General features: G+C 40.2%; 1 protein-coding gene across 2 annotated transcripts; it reads right to left on the bottom strand.

The window, feature by feature from the left end:
- Nucleotides 1-7,420: 7,420 nt before the first annotated feature.
- Nucleotides 7,421-19,621, bottom strand: viaf (viral IAP-associated factor). 2 transcript variants are annotated; one of them, XM_080283507.1, is made up of 6 exons: nt 19,516-19,621; nt 15,100-15,232; nt 13,210-13,346; nt 12,703-12,852; nt 11,365-11,512; nt 7,421-8,136 (listed from the first exon to the last, which is right to left on the bottom strand). In XM_080283507.1, exons 1-6 carry the CDS (start codon nt 19,519-19,521, stop codon nt 7,994-7,996), a joined length of 717 nt encoding a protein of 238 aa, XP_080139633.1. In that variant the 5' UTR covers nt 19,522-19,621; the 3' UTR covers nt 7,421-7,993. The 2 variants fall into 2 exon arrangements, with proteins under 2 accessions (XP_080139633.1, XP_080139635.1); XM_080283509.1 differs by lacking the exon at nt 19,516-19,621 and adding an exon at nt 19,215-19,311.
- Nucleotides 19,622-19,829: the final 208 nt, after the last annotated feature.

Below are 19,829 nucleotides of genomic sequence, written 5' to 3'. Positions count from 1 at the left end.
GTGTAGTCACCCACTGGCAGAAGGAAAAGGAAAGAATGAAGGAAAGAAAGACAGAAGAGGCAGAAGGATGACGAAAGAATGAAGGAAAGAAAGACAGAAGAGGCAGAAGGATGAGGAAAGAATGAAGGAAAGAAAGACAGAAGAGGCAGAAGGATGAGGAAAGAATGAAGGAAAGAAAGACAGAAGAGGCAGAAGGATGAGGAAAGAATGAAGGAGAGAAAGACAGAAGAGGCAGAAGGATGAGGAAAGAATGAAGGAAAGAAAGAAAAGAGGCAGAAGGATGAGGAAAGAATGAAGGAAAGAAAGACAGAAGAGGATAGAAGGAAAGAAGGATGGAGGAGAGGAAAGGGCAGATACCTGAGAGCAGCACTACATCAAGTGAGTGGATGGTGAGTGCCCCCACCTACACAACAAAGAAACCACCACCACAGTACTGTATACAAACAATATATACATTCATTGATGAACTATGCAAGCCCTGCTTGGACTTCTAACCTCACTAAAACACACTACAACGCCTTACAGACCGTACAGAACAAGACCCTAAAAATAATCACAGGCTGCACAGCTACTACACCTACAGACCATCTGCACCAAGAAATCAAAGACTTCAGAGTCAAGGATCATCTAGACATGAGAGGTATACAAATTCTTACTGCAGCCTTCACAAACCCACACCATCCACTACATTACGTGGCAGCACATACACACACTCACACCAAGGAACATCAAAACAACACCTAGCACACGATCTCATATACAAATACTGTCATCTTTCCCCCCTCACCTGTCTCAAACCAGCTTCCAGAAGCATATCCATGCTCAAATCACTCACCGCTCCATTCAGTCATACAAAGACAACACGCAGCTGCATGCACGGCCTCCTGATGTCCACCCTTCTGAATCCTACCTCCCTCATGAGGACAGGGTCCACCTGGCCAGGCTGAGATGTTGGCATCATCCACTCCTCGTAAGTTATCAGAAGAGGCTGGATGACTCCATTGCTGATGCCTGTCCAGGATGCAACACAGCATCCCATACTATTACGTTGCACACAATCACCTACGCCAACACAACATACACTCCATGAGAGCTCTGTGGGAAGGCCCCGTCTCAGCCATGGCCTTCCTTAGGGACTTGAGGCTGTTCAGCCAGACTGCCAAGGGAACAACTACTACTACTCCTTATCAAAGCACCTGATATATTCAAGTCCCATCCTTCCTCTCAACTCTTCAATTGCAGTCCTAGTCCCCCCCAGGCCTTGCATTGAAGGACACACTACACAACCTTTTAATTGTCATTTCTGTATACAGTATTTGAGTCTACAAATATCCTCGTCCCTTACCGTCAAGTCTCATTACCGTACAGCATTACACTCCTAACACATGCCGCATACAAAGATTCCATAGCACAGAGGGAGGGCCCTCTCAGTCGTAGGAGAGACAACAGTTTCCTGAACTTCCTCCAACCACTCCTTACCTTAGCCACAGAGCTAGCTCCAGTCCCATCCGCAGCAGGTAGCTTATCCCGTAAATTACAAAACTCCTCCAAACACTCAGGAGACTCTTCAGCAAGATCAGTCCTTTCATGCCTGACAGTCTCTACATACTCTCTCCTGTACAAGAATAAAAGTTAGCAAAAAAAGTGAGTGCAAAAACCATTTGTGGCATGTCTCGAGAGTGGTAGAAAAGGTATACAGAAGAATTAGAGAAAGTAAGAGATATATCAGAATGTCTGGTGAGTGATTAACAGGGTGGCTTTATGACTGGTAGAAGACATGTGGATCAAATACAATATCTGGAATGAGAGGCATTGGGGAAGGCTTACAAGGACTGTGGTGCACCTCTCCCCCACTATTCAATAGGGATGCGTTCCATAGAAAGTGGTTAAATAAAGAATTGGTCGAATGACGAACTAATTTTTTCCATAAGATTGTTAAGAAATAGGGGGGTTAGGTTCCTGACCACCTTCATCATTTAAAAAATATGCAATAAAGATGAAAAAAATACCGGCAAATATGAACGAAAGTGACATGGATTTGAGCTGTTTTCTTATAGACCTATGGTCTCAGAGAAAATTATTTTAGTACTACTGTACATACATCTCAGATGACTGACATTTGATTTTTGATCAAAAAAATATTGGAGAACAAATGAAACACACCTACTTAGCAGTATTAAAGAAAGCATATTTATTGCCAATCCTGCCAACTGGACATGACGTCACCACACCAAACTCAAATGTATTCAATTTACAACCATAAATAGCAGTGGAAGCCTAACTGGAAGCGCTGAAACCTAACTGGGGGGCGTTGCCTCCAGGACCCCCCAGTGATTATAACCGATCTAAGCTAGTGCAAACTAAGATGTGCATTATGGAAAACTGGCACCAAAACAGTATCATGCATTAAGAGTGTTCTTTAATCATTGACACAATCATCACCCGACCATGCAATGACAAAACACTCACGTTGATGAGCACATGACTGCGCTTGACAGGGGTAATAGTAGGGGTCTTGGGTGGAGCCGTGGTGGTGCTGTACTGTAGTATTTCACAAGGTCAAATGGAAATGCAGACAGATGAAGAGGCAACCAATCAGCAGGGCAGAGTGCAGGAGACTGAGGCAGTTCAGCCAGTCTGTCTGACAGCACGCGGTTTGAATTGTCGAAATGGCAGGGATATGCATGTAGAAAAACAAAAATGGGTATAGATTTATAAATGTCAAAACAACGAATTGTTGAATAATGATTGGTTGAAAAATGAGGGCTTGGTGTATAAGGTATTTACGACATTTATAGATTTGGAAAGTGCATAAGACAAGGTAAGTAGATAAGGATTATGGAAGCATTTGCTTAATGTTTGGTGCAAATGGTAAGTAGTTGAATTCTATCCATACTTGTTGTGATGGTAGTGAAACGTGTAAGGTTAGGTACGCATCCAGGTGAATTGTTTAAAACCAGTGAAGGCCCGAGACAGGGTTGTGTGTTGTCCCCATGGCTGTTCAATATGGATGAGGTTACGAGAGCTAAAAATATTATTTATGGAAACAGGGATGATGATGGTAATAAATGGTGAAGGGTGGAGTACTGCAAATCTGATATGTGCAGAGGATTCCTTCTTTCTGTCTATTTATTGCCATTTAACAAATCACCTCCATGTAGCCCTGTACCCCACCATTTCACTGCCCTCCCTCCCAGCTCACATCCCCCTCTCTCAAATACATGCACTGCTGTTTGCAAATATTGGGTAAGAGTTTGGTATACTGGTGCAGAGTTTTGTAGATGTTTGTAAGCATAAAAAAATTTAGGGCCCTGTCCACAGTTGTGTGTGTTCAGTTTTGATATAGCTCTTGGAGAAGATAGCATTGCGTGTGATGTGTTGGTGAATGGAGAGAGGCTTGAAGTGTTGTTAAGGAAGTTGAAAGTTTTGTACCGTAACAAGACAGAGAGAGAGAGAGAGAGAAAGTTTGCAAAGGAAGTGGAAAGTAGAGTGGCATGGGGAAGAAAGGTGATACATATATGCTATAAAGGCCTTGATAATAAACAAGTCTGAGTGTGAAAATTTAAAGATGAATACATTAAGAGGAATTAAGGGACAGACCCCAGATGGTCAAAAACACCATGGGACACATGCTGGAAACACTGACTTCTCGATCATATCTGCTTCATTGTTTGAGTCACGTTTGTAACACAGGCATGGATGAAGTTTAGCATGGTGGACATGAACTTAGCAAGTTTTATGCGCTCCTTGAAGAGGGACTGGATCAGATACCAAACCTTAATGTTGACTGGCCTGAATAATACATATACGTATATTTTTTTGGATGTTTATGATGAGAACTACTAGGCAAAGTAAATAGGAGAGACACCTAAAAAGATAAAACAGATGCACTGTTACTTAATAAAAGAGAGATCAGGAGAAAGGTGAGAACATTAATTTTTTAACTAAGGAGGGAGGCAAGTAAGGTGCAGTGCAAATTTCACGATGGAAGACACACTCTCCAATACTGTACATGATTTGTATTCAAGAACCAGAGTATTTTTTTAGGCACCAAGAAAACCACCCCTTACGATGGTTCCCTCATCCACACGGTAGTGGAGAGTTTGCTGCAGCACAGATGACATCTTCACCTACCTACCCTGTGATGGGTAGTGTGTCAGACGTGTGGACTGCGTATTCTTTCCATGTCTGTTTCTAGCATGTTCGTGACTTTATTTCTAACATTGCTTCAGACGTTGCTGTAGTCATGTATGTGACATGCTGCCAATGTTTTACTGATGTGTTTCATGCATTCTGAATTTCTAACAAGTGTTTCAGGTAAAGTTTCCAGTAAGTGCAACCAAACCTTTAGTGCTCACATCTGTGTTAGTGTTATAGTCATAAATTTAGGGCTGGATCTAGGTACAGTACAAACGATAATAGCGACTGCTCCGGACCTCCTAGGCTCCTGTGTCTCTAGCCCCTCCCCCCCCCCTCTCTCTCTCTCTCTCTCGCTCTCTCACACACACACACACAGTATTTTAGATTTAATGATATCACAATCAGCATGGATGTGATAGGAAGCGTTATGAGGAACACACTGAGGTGGTTTGGCCATGTGGAGAGGATGGAGGGTGAAAGACTGACGAAGAGAGTGTATGTGAGTAAGGTGGAGGGGGGAAGAGGGAGGGGGAGGCCGAGGATGAGCTGGAGGGATGGGGTGGAGAGGTATATGAGAGAGGGGGGGTGTGAGTTGGGAGCAGGGCAGTGAAATGGCTGGGGACAGGGCGACTTGGAGGCAATTTGTTTGTGGCCACCCCAAACGGGATTGAGGCGTCTGGCAATAGATAGATAGAGACAATCAGGCCACATCAACATATAGTGGAATAGGAAAAAATATATATATATGATGTAAAACCAGCAGTGAAGGTTAATGGGAATAACATATATGAACCATTGACCGAAAAATCTGCTGAAATAAGCTATAGTTCGCCTCCTGTTTCACAGTTATAAGTAATGCTTGAAGTGCACTTGCTATAAAAAGTTCAAAAGTCCAATCTAGCATTTTTTTCAAGTCAGGCCTAGTGGGGTTTTAATATTCTTGTTGTACCTATTTGTATAGTGAGTGTTCGTAATACTGTAGACTGTTAATTTTATTGTAATACAGTACAGTACTTAATGTATATGGGTTTAACCTCCTCCGAGCCACAAACATTTTAATACAGTATTTTATTCTTACTACTTTCAAATGATTTTATTCCTTAGGATAGATTTTCTGAACTGGAGAGGTTAGATGCAGCCTTAAATGAACAATCTTCGTACATTGAAGAAAATTATCTGGTTATATCATGAATAAAATAGAAAATTTGTCATCATATTAAGGGGGTTAATTGCCATTAGGTAAAATGCAGGGGAGGAGGTACATTAGGGGGACCCCTAAATATAATCCCACCTAGGACCTCCAAAACTCTAGAACCGACACTGGTGACAATCCAGGTAATGATGAATCGAAGAGGTGGTCAGAGATCTAGTAGGAGGAAGGAATTCTGTAAGTATGCTAGGCTGGATTGGAATGACATACTGTGCTTATAGACTTAGGAAATACCTTTGTCCTCTATAGTAGTGGACTGACACTGGCTGACGAGTGCTATATACAGGTACTGTTGCATGTTTTGTAAGCAAGTTATTGTCTGAGTGCATTAGAATCATTGCAGCATTCTGAAACAGTAAAAGGCATTAGAGAAAGAGGTAGAACTGTACCAATATCCATTCTCTAGGAAGTTCATAGAGATGATAATGGTAAAACCCTATCCCTTGCTGAGCTGCAGACCTCAAATAAGGCAAAATGAAGGTCTTCACAGGCCATGCTGCAAACCTCATATGAAGTAAAATTTACACTATAAAACAATGGCTCGGGAGGTAAACTATGTTACAAAGAATCAGCCCAGCAGGGGTTGAAATATGATATGCAATGTAGACATTATAAAGTCGTGTGACATAGCACTACTGGAACAAGACAAGTTATTTTTTTTATTTTTTTTAATGGTACTAATTCTGGACAAACTATGAAGCTCATGCCAAAGATTTAGTAGTCCACCCATACACAAGGCTTCCCACAGGTCATTATCTATCACCACCTGGGAACCAATACTGGTACAGTAAGTACGTACCAGTGTTGTACTCAAGACCAGGCACCTCGAGACCAAGACCAAGACCAGACCCTCCGAGACCAAGACCACGTCAAGCGAGACCAAGACCACATCAAACTAGTCTCGAGACCTACAACACTAGTATCTGTAGACAATACAATGCTGTATGGTGCACCGTGAATCGAATCAGCCATGATTTTTCTCTGTGTATGATCATAAATTCCGACCTTCCCCATGCTGTGATGCACTTTGTAATGCTGGTCTAGACCTGGTCTTGAGTCAAAACTCCAAGACCAAGATCAAGACCAAGACAACATCAAGTGAGACCAAGACCAAGACCACATCAAACTGGCCTCGAGACCAAGACTGGTCTTGAGCCCTACAATGCTGGTATGTACAGTACGCAAATTGCATAGTAGGTGAGGACCTATTTTTTATCAAATTTTAGTGTATTTTTAATAGTACACGAATTGAACTCGTAATAGGCAAGACAGCAGCAAAGAGTGGCCCAAATCCAGGATTACCCCTAGCATGCAACATGCCACCCCAAGACACACCAACGGTTGCCTATGCTCTGCCCACCTTGTGACGTCGATGATGCGCATTCGTGACGTGATGCACAATGCATCGCTTGGAGGATGAAGAGGGAGGCCCAGCAGAGGAAACATGCGCACACAGTGGGTACACTCACTGTTCCAGCAACTTTCTCGTCTACTCTAAGGCTATTGTTTTGTGTGCTACAACTGTTCCCGTGATCGCCGTACTACGCCAGGATGTCTGCCATGCCATCCATATTCTTTTTGGTTTAGTTAAGCCATATCCTTGTTGACTTAGTAAAGCCATAATCTTGTTGGTTTACTCTATCTTGCATAATTTGTCTTAGATAGTTTCCCTGTACAGTAGAATACTTAGGTCTGAAAGGAGTCAAAAGGGTTACCGATGAAGGGGGGTGCCGCCCACATATAATTTTTCCCATAAGTTTATGTATTCACAGTACGCAAATTCCTAGTACGCGACCTCCTCTGCCGTCCATAAACTCACGTACTGTGCGTACCTGCTGTACTTACCATGTACAATGTGACAGACTGTGGTGACTTCACAGGGAACTAGTGTAATAATATTAACAGGCGTGTTTTTTAGTACGTGCTGGTAGGGCTTAGGGAAGAGCACTTTTTTTTTTCGCTCTGAGATTTGAACCTACGTTCCATGAACCAGTCCCAGGCTTTACATATCTTACTACCACCTGGATCACATTATATACCTGGTACTAACTTTTGTAGAGCATTGTATTTAATAAAAGTCACAGTTCTTTTGATGGTTTATTAGAAATTTGTGTTAATAAACACAGGGCATAAAATTAAACAACAAAAATAATAAATTATCTGTTCACAGCTCCATGCTAATGTACATATCACTGAATTAACTATTTAAAAAATGGCCTGGCACAAATCTTACAAATAAAACTTGATGCTACTTTACATTACTGGCTGTAAATCTGCCTTGTATCAAAATTCATAACTAAGAGTTCATAATTTGTGACAGCTTATAATACATTGTATTAGTAAAAATATAGCAACCTGATTTCACACTAATTTATATCTAGTAATTTTTCTTGACAGCACCAGAACATGAATGCTCTGTGAAAAGTTCATATGCTGATAACCACAGCAAACATGATTTACTAACATCAGGGATAACCCTTCCTATGACACGGTTTCACAGTTGTTACCTCTCTATACTACAATGCTGCAGTCATTACACAGCATATGTAGTTATGATTCCAGCATTTTGGGTGCAGGAAATAACAATCTCAACAAAACTTTCCTTGTCAGTCTGAAGGTGACTAAAATTACAATACGTCATCCTCACCAGTCATTTTCATCACTGTCACTGTCATCTTTATTGCCACGAAGTGAATCTAAGAGGACGTCCTTCACTCGGGGTCCACGTGGGTCACTCTCCAGGTCAGTGATGAACCCACCAGTACGAGATAGTATCCACTCCAGCTCTGGTTTATTAATGTGGCATAATATGTTAAAATTAATTTCAGTATTCATACACAATAAAAAATATACACACAGGAAGAAAGTTACAGCAGACCCTTGATTTATGAAGAACCAGTTAAGTGATAACCAAAAAGTTAGGTCTTTTTTTTTTTTTTTTTTCTATATACGACTGCATTTTTTTTGCTTATGTGTTTCCATCCTCTTCTGTCTTCCTTTCGTTCATTCTTTCCTTGTCCTTCTGCCTATGGGCAACTTTACACTCCCTCTTCTGTCTTTCTTTCCTTCATTCTTTTCTCTTCCTTCTGCCTGTGGGTGACTCTACACTGAGTGACAAGCCAAATGGTTTCCTGTACACCAGGAAACCATTTACTACGCTGGGTGGTAACCATATAACCAGATTTTGGCACCTGGTGGTTTAGTGCATAATTATTGCGCTCCAATCGGATTGAGCCGGTGAAGGTTTATATCCAAGGGATGGTTGGGGTTGATTGCTCATGTAATGCCACTCAGGGATGAGTGAGGCTGGTCACTCTCATCTTAAATGTCGGGACCAACTGCCTAGCCCCGGGCTCCTATGCTCCACATGGAGCAATGTAGGATTGGATGACAGATAGATAGATAGATCATTATGATACCATACGAAGCCCCACTGGTCAATATATGATCATTTTCGCTTATATGATCGCTGACATGGAACCTTACAGTCATTTGTTTGTCCCAAAATGACTTTTGATTTTGTCACTACCAGGTGTGTTACTGAGCCTCACTGGATGATGTCTGATTATTATTTTTGCTTATACGCTTGCTGAAGTGGAAGTTTATAATCGTTTGTTTGTTCCAAGATGGCCTTTGAATTCATCAATGTCCTGTGTGTTAGTGTCAGTGATAGAACAAATGTGTTACACTGGAGTTCAAACACCAAGTGAAGTGCAATGAAGTGAAGCAACTTGCAGTTCACGTGGGATGGAAACCAATTTTTTAACTTATTTTTGCAGTAAGCAGCATGTGGAGAGGTATTAAGATTAGCTTTCTTTTATATGAACACCATTAATTAAATTTGGAGGGCAGGCATGTTATGGAGAATACATACACACAAAAAAAGTGTTGCTGTCTTGGACTCCCTATCAAGTGGAAGATTGTTATATCCAGGAAGTTTTATCAGAAACTTACAGAAAGTGAGTCATCACTTCATTGCATGATTGTACAGGATAGAGAAGGCAACCAAAATCTACCTGCACTGTGACAACAGCTTTGCCCTCTACATGCTTAACTTCAGTATTGCTGAATAGTTTTGTCATATTGAACAGTGTTAAACTGGTAGGTTTATGCCATAACTGGGTTATGTATAGGTTACTGATATTGGCATACAAATTAACTTAAAACTTACAAGAGACCAGGTAACCTTTTCAAAATAATCACTGAATTTTCTTACACCAGCTCCCAATCACATCCTCCATGAAATGGCACATTAGCAGCAAGTACAGAATTATATTCAGAGCAGGGGAGTCATTAAACATTCAAATTTAAGTAACATTTCATCATATGGTGTACCTATGTATGTATTATCATCATCATGACAATTTTCTCCCACCTAAAGATGTGGTGATACTAGATTCAGAAACAAAGGAACAAAGTACAGGTGGGTCCCAATCTTACAAGCTAATTGGGAGCAAGGATTTTGCTCATTAGCCGAATCCTCATTAAATGATGAACTTATGGGAAAAATAGGGTTAGGAAGCAAGGCCTCTGAGCAACCTCCCCCCAAACCACCAAAACTGACTTTCTGATCATTTCAAGCTGAAATAAGAGGGTAGTACACCTGAATCATAAAAACAGCATTAATATAAGAATAACATAAATTATAGGTAAAATAGGGATGGGGTGAACAACCAGCCAAGTAACCTCCACTGACCACCAACACCTGTGACAGACAATTTTAAGCAGGAATAAAGGGTTAATACACATGAAATACAAAAAAACAGCATTAGAAAATGGACAGCTGCGGGGCAACTCGTCTCGATTCTCGTAATTTGGGATTCGGGGGGATTTTACCTGCTAGTTAAACAGGCGATGGTGCAAATTTCATGACCTCGTATTAGCGAATTCTCGTCAAGTGATTGCTCGTCAACTGGGACTTGCCTGTATAGTGCATGAAACTGGGAAAACTGCCAACAGCATGCCTGGTGAAATCAGCCATACAAATATTCATGTCCCCAAAATCCTGGCTCCACATTGCCTAACCATAAAATTTTTTCTCTACTCATGCACTTCATGAACCATTCACAGAATTGTTCTGTTGATGGGGGGGGGGGGAAGCACCTCCACACATAATTCATTCAACCAACTCAATCTGTTGTTAACTGCCTAGCCTCATCAACCTCAATACCTCACTTTCTTATCAGCATCATCATCATTATCATGTCACCTCCAACCCCCACATGAAGATGAGGGTCACAGTGAGATGGTGAACAAGTTAGAGGAAGAACTAATCAACAGCACACCCTATGAAATAGGCAACATACTCATTCACAAACCATTCATCATCTGATAAGTCTATCTATCGCCAAACGTCTCAATCCCGTAAGGGGTGGCCACAAACAAACTGCCTCCATGTCGCCCTGTCTCCTGCCATCTCGTTGTCCTCACCCCAGCTCACACCCACCCTCTCATATAACTCTCCACTCCATTCCTCCACTTCATTCCTTGGCCTCCCCCTCCCTCTCACTCACGCAAACTCTCCTCAGTAGCCCCTCGCTCTCCATCCTCTCCACATGGCCAAACCACCTCAATGTATTTCTCCTAATGCTTTCTATCACATCCACATCCACACCACAACACTCCTTCACTTCCTCATTCATCAGTCGGTCTCTCCATAGGTCAATCCAATAACTATCATGTTTTTTAATTTGACAAACCCTTGTTATGTGCTCCTCCATATAAAACTCACCTAACCTGCTTGATACCATGTCAGTTCCTTAACTTCCTCACTTTCTCACATGCTCAACTGCCATATCCATTCACCTTTTTTATCTATTACACTTCCTCCCACCTTCAAACTCCTTCACATATATCTTTTCATCACCCCATCAACATTCATTCTCTTCTTACAACCAAACCATCTAAGAACACCCTCTTCTATCTTATTATCATTAGACTTTCTTGCTTCACATCATTTCTGAATCAAACTTTCAAAATCCTGTCCACTCTGTGCACTCTTCCATACCACTGACCTTCATATTTTAGCTTGTCACCACCAAACTCAGCAGGTCCAATAAACTGACGCTTCATCTGTCCCTCAAAATACACGAATATGGTAGGCAGGTTGCGATCAGGGAAGTTCGGTATGCATGTAGTGGATATTGCCTTCAAGAACTTCACCTGCAGAACCAGTAAAGACAATATTAAACAAGATCAATCATGACACTGTTTATCTTCTCTCATCAAGCTGCTCTTTATTCATCCTCGAAATACTGTACAGCGATCCACTATGATGGTGCAAAATTTGTGGTTTCTAATGACTTTGGGGGATTCAAAGATAAGGTCTTACTCAAGATGGTAATTCCAAGTGGTGGAGACCACGAACTCTCTACTGCTTAACCTCAGGCCCATCTCATATCTCCATATGGTACCAGGTATATGTTTCTTCCTTACTGTGCCCATTTCATAATTTTCTATTATCCTAACCATGCCTTTGCATATTTCTGATATCATAACAGTATGTATGTATTTAGTGGGTCTAAACTGTTGTATAAGGGAAAAATTTGGGTTTACAATAGGAGTGCCCAGTGCCAATTCAGATAAATCCCATAGGTTCTGCACTTTCATCATTGCGTAATTTCATTATCATGCACTAGACGCGGTACCAGTTATGCGGGATAACCAAGGGATCACTGTACTTGACATCTACCTATTTATCTGTTTGTATGTTTATGTACCACTATACACTTAAATCCCATAAGGCTTGGCCACCAATGAACTGCCTCCATGTCACCCTGTCCTTTCCCAACAGGCTGCCCTCTGCAACACATACCACCCTCTTCCATATATCTCCACACATCCCTCCATCTCATCCCAAGTCTCCCCCCATCCCCCTTTCACCTCACATACACTCTCCTAATCTCTCATTCCCTATCTTCACGATACTTGTCATAATTATCCTAATCCTATTTCCCACTAGTAAATGGTGTTGATAGGATCATAAAACAATATGAAAGTGAAAGAAAGGGAAATTACCTAATGCCTAATGAATCCGGCCAAACATCTATCAATATACCATTCAAGCAAGGAGAGTTTGTTGTCAAAAGTCGATCCCTATAGGCACCCACTATGGATCACAGATATGTTCATTTGAAAAAGTAATTCTAGCAGTCTGTGGTCGGCAGAATGCTGTCACGTTCAATCTAGTGGCTGACACATGATTTTATCAGCACTGTAGTCCAAATAAAGGTGTATCACTGTACAAATCCAACAGCTGTTTTAATGAATCTTGACACCATTAGAAACCAAAAAGCTGGGGATCATGGAGAATGTAATGAATAACAATACCATAAATGTCCAACAAAACTAACCTGTGGATACTTTGCTGCCAGTCTGCCCAGATACTGGTTGATGAGGGCACATAGAGGTATACCCTGCTTGTACAGATGCAGGAATACCCATACTCCAGTCCCAGCATTGTTCACTTTTTCTACATAATCCTGAGCGCTAATTTCCCCAACCTGTTTGGAATAATTTAATAATAATTTCAGTAAGAAACTGTACAGTCAGTAGCTTCATATTTCCTGTTTTCATAAAATGTTCACAGCCTATCCACAAACTACAGTAGCAATTGTAATAAGTACATCTACAGTATAATTTCTAAGGAGAATAAAAAAAGTGAAAAGTGAAAAGCAGGTACAGTACCCAAGATATGATCACCTAAATAAAAATATACTGTAAAATGTCTGAGTTAGAAACAACAGCAATATTAACCTGTATTTTGTTCAAGTTGAATACATTTGTGTGGTACTGAATATTAGCCTGACATAAGTTCAAAACCTTGTAGAGTGTGAAAGTGATTAGAAAGGATTACAAACCTCCCCAAACTTGTTCGCTTCTGCTTCTGCTTTCATCTCGGCTATCCTCTTGCGGCGGTACTCCAGCAAGATGGCTTCATCCTCATCATCTTCTAACTCATCCAACTCACCCAGTGATAACTTGCATAATCTTGCCTCTGATTATAAGAAATACCATAAAGCTTTAATCCTACATGCTATATGTTAAAGTTTTATGCCCAAAAAATTTCCTCATAAAATTAAAACAAATTTTGGGTAATAGTTGAAAACCCCGGCCGACATAACCCAAAGAATGAGGTGATGATGGCATGCCGGTCTTTTTTTTTTTTTTTTTTTTTTTTGCATAAAATTGGGTAAAACAGCACACTAAAATTATTGTTATGCAAAATCTTCATAAATATTCTGGAAAAAACAGATAATTTCAAGTACAATAATACATTTCATCTTTGAACACACACACACACACACACACAAACTATTCCCATTTCATTTCACAAACTTCAGAGGCTTTTCTTTATGCAGTACAAGAATAGGGAAAACACAATGGATACAAATGATTTTTAAGCAAAGAAAATAAAGTATGCTGGAAAGTCTTGTAGTACCGTAAATCACATACAGTACCGTAAATTTGTATACACAGTGAGAAATATGTACTTTAGTCAGAAACTTCACAGCTTTAGTATTTTAAATTATCCTTTTCTGTAAAAAATAAACATTCTCCCTACCTATAATCAGCATATGAAATGGTCAGAATATATATATATTTTTTTAACCAAATTATCAGTGGCCCGTCATTCTTAAACGACATTTTCCCACTCTTACCGAAAGAATACAGCCTCAGTTTTCTCACAACACAGTTTTGGTCAAAGGAGTACAGGTCTTCTGACTTCTGACTCCTTGAATTTAAGAGGCCTTCCTCTTTATTATTTGTCTTTGTAATTCTATAATATTTCACCATGTACTTGTCATCTTCCTTGCTGGTCTTCTACAAAATCCACCCTCAGTAGTGTGTAGAACTCTGGCACTTGCTGTAGTTGAATACTGTCAGCACATAGTTCCCTTAATTTAACTACAAATCTGTGGTCACCGTAAAGTGTTCAATCTCTGTTGCCCCTGTTTTATCCTCTGTGTTACTAGTTTCACCTCCATCTTCTTGGCTTTACATCTTGGAGATTGCTATGGATACAAGTGATTCCTCATCTGATTCCTTTGTTAATTCAATGATTGCCAGATCATCTTCAATATAACTCTCTGTCCTCTCCATTATGTATACAAGTTTACAAATTAGTAATAATCACTCATCACCACTTAAATTAGCTCCTCCTGTCAGAAATATATTATTTAAACTGATGCAGTTATTTACCCAACCTTGAAGAAAGGCTATTAAATTTATATATCACCAGTTATCAGCTAATCGTTTATGGGGAACAGTTATGTTATAGATCCATAGTATACATGGAGCATACAGGTTTGATCCAAGTGGGCTGGATGTCCAAGTGCCACACACAAATTTATTTCTCAATACAATTTTCAGTCTTTGTAATGTCTCATGTACTTCTTTTTGTCAGTCAACAATATGTGACATAATGAACTCAAAATTTATTTCAAACTCAACCTATCATCATATGGAATACAGTCAATATTACGGGGGGGAATTGGAAAGTGTTATTTTCTGGGGAAAAATAAGAACACACATACTGTACAATAATACCCTATCATATGGTATACATAAAATATAAAAATTTAAAATTCCATTATGAAAATTTATAATTCCAACATTATTTCAGTGAGAATTAGTTTAAGAACCTTACTGGTACATTTCTTTCCTCAAGTATCACCATCAACATGATATACTGATAACTCTCTCTCTCTCTCTCTCTCTCTCTCTCTCTCATAAGAAAAGTGCACCACCTGTGCTCTGTTTCTCCTGGATGGTCTGCTCTAACATCTCTGTGAGCTTCTCTTCTGTCACCTCTGGCTCCTTTGGTGGTAGGATGCCTTTTTTCCGCAGAATGTCATTCCATTCCGTATCTTCATCTGGGTTCTTGAGTTGAAATAATACAAACTTATTAGTAACATAATACTGGTACTGATTTAAGAGCTGGCACTTACTTTACAAAAAGGGATTACAGAAATATTAAACAGTACCGTACTGCATTTCTTATTTAAAACAAGATGCCAAGTAAGGGAGATACAGTACAATACTGTACATGAAGATATATTTGAACTGCAACTTGCAAGCAAACAGCACTACAATGGGATAAACTGATTTAAAAACTATAATCAAGGCTAAATAAGAGAAAGCATACGTTTTGCAACTGGGTGCCAGACAACTCGAACAGTTTGCCTCAGATGATGATTCAAACTGAATCAGTTGTGGACTTTGAAAAGAGATTAGCCTAGGTACAGTGTGATGGCACCAGGAACAAATATTTAATCATAAGGCATCAACACATTACCAGTACAGTATATAATACCAGACTGAGCTGACAATCATTCAGAATGCAAAATTGTGGCCAGTGAAAATTTAAGAGCTGTAATGACAGATTTAGTTAACCCCTGCCATGCTGATTCTTTGTAAGGTAGTTTACCTCCCCTGAGTCACTGTTTTACAACCAATGTAAATTCTGAGGTGGTGTGTTGGGTGAAGAGAAGATGAAAGAGTGTGCAAGGAGCAGCATGGTGGTATGAAGAGGTGAAACAAGCTGTACCACAAAAGGAGAATGCATGTAGTGAATGAAGGGGAAGCAGAGGCATAGAGGAAGTTGAGAGATGGAACAGAGGATTATACATAAAGAAGAGGACGTGAAAAGATAGGTAAGAGGGTAAAAAGAAGGACTTTGGAAGGAAGTTGAATGTAAAATGGAGGGAATGTAAGAAAATGTTCTGGAAGGAGGTTAAGAGAGTAGGACAGCGTGATAAAGAAGGTAGGAGGGGAGTGAACAGTAAAAATAGCACATTACTGGTGGAGATGGAAGAAAGAGTTAGCAAATGGAGAGAACACTTTAAAGAACTGTTAAACATAGAGAATGAAAGTAACGCTAGTATAAGTGGCTGGAGAATGGCTGAGAGAAGGAGGGAGATGAGAAGAGAGGAAGACGTCAGTATGATGGAAATAGTGGATGAAATGAAGCAAGTCAAAATGGAGAAAGCCCCAGGAACAGATGGAGTGTGGGGTGAAATGCTCAAGCACAAGGGAGAGATAGCAGTAGAATGGATATGGAAGATGTGCAAATTGGCCTGGGACAGGGATAAAAAAAATCAGTTTATATATATATATATATATATATATATATATATATATATATATATATATATATACTGTATATATATATATATATGTTTAGTGGGTAATTATTGCACTCCAATTGGATTGAGCCGGTGAAGGTTTATATCCAAGGAATGGTTGGGGTTGATTGCTCATGTAATGCCACTCAGGGATGAGTGAGGCTGGTCACTCTCATCTTACATGTCGGGACCAACTGCCTAGCCCCGGGCTCCTACGCTCCTCATGGGGCAATGTAGGATTGGATGATGGCTGGATGGATGGATGGATGTGTATATATATATATATATATATATATGTATATATATATCAAGCTCGCCCCAAATGCATGGGTTTCGTTCCAACCGTAGCGCGTTCGGTGCGAACCCGCGTGTTTCAACTACTCATTATTTTGCTTCCTAGATCCCCTAAATGTGGTGTTTTGCTGTTATCTGCCATTGGTAATCAATATTAAGCACTTTAAGTGGTTAGAAGGTTTATTTAACGTTATAACTTACAAAAACAGTACTGCACAGCAAAATTTCAACATACAAATACGTAAACACAAGGCAACATTCCCACATCGATCGGTTTCGGGACAATTAGCCGTCGTCAATTCGCCATCATAACATTAATGAAGACAGCTATGGGTGACACTACAATATAATTCAAAGGCGACTACAGCGAGGAAGAAATGATTACTGACTAAAGGTTAATAAATAATATCCAAAGCCTATGCTACTGAACACAGACTTTGATGGATCCCCCTGAAATATAGTTATTATAATACTGATTAATTAATAAGAAGTACATTTATAGAATGACGGGGAATTGTCCCGGGTGCGAATTGTCCTGACGGGGAATCATCCATGTTTTGACGGGGAATTGTCAGACGACGAATTGACGACGGCAAATTTTCTTGGAACCTGCCGATCATAGGTAATCATAAAAATCAAGTTAACTGGTTACAAGGCTTTAGTTAATGCTTTAAGTGCTTTACCTTACAAGTACATACCAGAACAGTAAATAATTAACTTACAGTACAGTAGTGTGGAAAAGCAGTACAGCAAATCTTTAACAAACAAATAAAAAAGGCAATATTCTGACGCCTATCAGGCAAACTGGTTATAAGACTTTATTTCTTGCTTTAACGTTATTTAATAGTACCGATACTTTAACTTGCACATAAACTTACAAGAACAATAATGTAAATATTTATCTTACAAATACAGTACTGTGAAAAAGCAGTACAGCGAATCGCATGATCTCTCGTGCACTGTGTGAGCCTACTGTATACCATCATCATCATCATCAGCCGTCGAGGTCCATTGCAGGACCGACCTATCCCTACCGAAGCAGGGACGATACAGCCAATGTATCTCTACCTAGTGGCTTAGGCTGTCTGGTAAAGACTGTATGTAGGGTGAGAAGTGCTTGTGAGTGTGATTGTAGTGTCGTAGTGGCTTTGGATGTGTGTGTAGTCTGTGAACTAAGTGTAATCGGCCCGCCTTAAGCTGACTGGGTGCAAGTATACTACTGTAGTATGTGACACTGGTTCAACCACAGCACCCCCTGTGTCCGCCAAAGTAGCAAGTGGCTTGGTGAATGCTTCCCAAAGTTTTCACAACTCTGGCGGGAGGCGAACCCGCACTCACCAGCGTGCGAAACGCACAATCTACCCCTGTACCACTGTATATATGTACTGTATATGTATATATATATATATATATATATATACAGTATATATATATCTAGGGTTGGTGGTGGCACTGTCAAAGACTAGGGAGAGTGGCCTTGTGCAGTTTGCCACAAGGGTGTGGGAGTAATTCCATCTTGTGCGGTGTGTGTGATAAATGGGTGCATAAGAGATGTAGTGGTATCAGAGGTAGACTGCGAGATAATGCTGATTTTTTGTGTACGGCGTGCCGGGGTGAGCAGGTGGAGAGTGTCAGACGTGAAAGGATTGAACTTGCTGGTGAATCTCTTGAGTGTGTGGAAGAGTTTTGTTATTTGGGAGACATAACAGGAAATAAAGGCTGCTGGTTCACTGGAAGCAATGACAAGAAATTGGGAAGTGTGCACAGAGGTGAAAAAAATTCACTACATGTCAGTAATATGATCCTCACTCTAACATATGGAAGCAATGTTTGAACCTTGTTGGAATGATACAAGTCTAGAGTGAGAGCAGTGAAACTGGGTTAAGAGGTGCATGTGGAGTTACATGGAGAAACAGACTGACAAATGAGGAGGAGAAGGAGCAATGTGGTGTAAAAGTAGATGTGACAAAATGCGTTTGGAGAAATACAGTGAGGTGGCTTGGCCATGTGGAGAGGATGGAGAGTGAGAGACGAAATAGGAGAGTGTACATGAATGAGGAGGAGGGGGAAGGGAGAGGAGGAGACTGATGATGTGATGGAGGAATGGAATAGAAAGGTATATGAGAGAGGGGGTGTAAGCTGGGTGGAGGGCACAAAATGGCAGAGAATAGGGTAACATGGAGGTGATTTGTTTGCAGCCACCCCTTATGGGTTGAGGTCTGGCGGTAGAGAAATAGAAATTGTACCTCAAATGAGGCTTGCAGCATGGCCTGTACAACCTTCATTGTGCCTCATACAAGATCTCCAGCTCAGCAAGGGTTAATGGGCCTCTACCGGAAGTCTTCTGAGTAATTACTATACCTTTAAAGGCCTCTTCAAGAAGTCTTCTGAGCAATTACTATACCTTTAAAGACCTCTTCCACAAGTCTTCTGTGAGTAATTACCTTTAAAGGCCTCTTCCAGAAGTCTGTGAATAATTACTATACCTTTAAATCTATTATTCTGATACACAATCTTTCATAAAGGTTAAATACAGTATCTTTACAAGTTTGAAGTATGAATTTTCACCAGAAATATTAAGTTATTTAGGCTTAATTATGTGTTCAAACTGCTTAGTATTTGCCAAAGCACTTCCTCTGAAACCAGGCACATCGTACCCATTTGGATGTGGTGTGAGTGACCAAACGTCAGACGCCAAGCATTATTTGTTAAGTACACTTTCACGAAGTGGTAAAACTTACGTACCTGCATTATTTTAAAGGTGATGACCTATGAAAGCACGATGAGACCACGTTTCGCAGTGAACGTCCCAGAAACCCTATTTTAGTACACTTCACCTGGCACTGTTTACATGTCACGATGCTAACATTAGCTGAAATTGCTAAACAGACGATTTTTGCTCTATATGAATATGATGAGAGTGACGCAATATTTCCAAATTTTCTGTTGTAATGAAGTATTGACAGGATCCTTTGATTTTTTTTTTTTTTTTAGATTAGCGGATAAGTGGGCTTTTAAAAATATTCATAAAGAGGGGGTTCCATTATTGTACATCATTC

The sequence above is a fragment of the Coenobita brevimanus genome, chromosome 97 (assembly GCF_032717465.1).
Source record: "Coenobita brevimanus isolate Jiangsu-jjx chromosome 97, ASM3271746v2, whole genome shotgun sequence".
Classification (NCBI taxonomy): Eukaryota; Metazoa; Arthropoda; class Malacostraca; order Decapoda; family Coenobitidae; genus Coenobita; species Coenobita brevimanus.
This window is presented reverse-complemented; position numbering and strand designations above follow the sequence as displayed.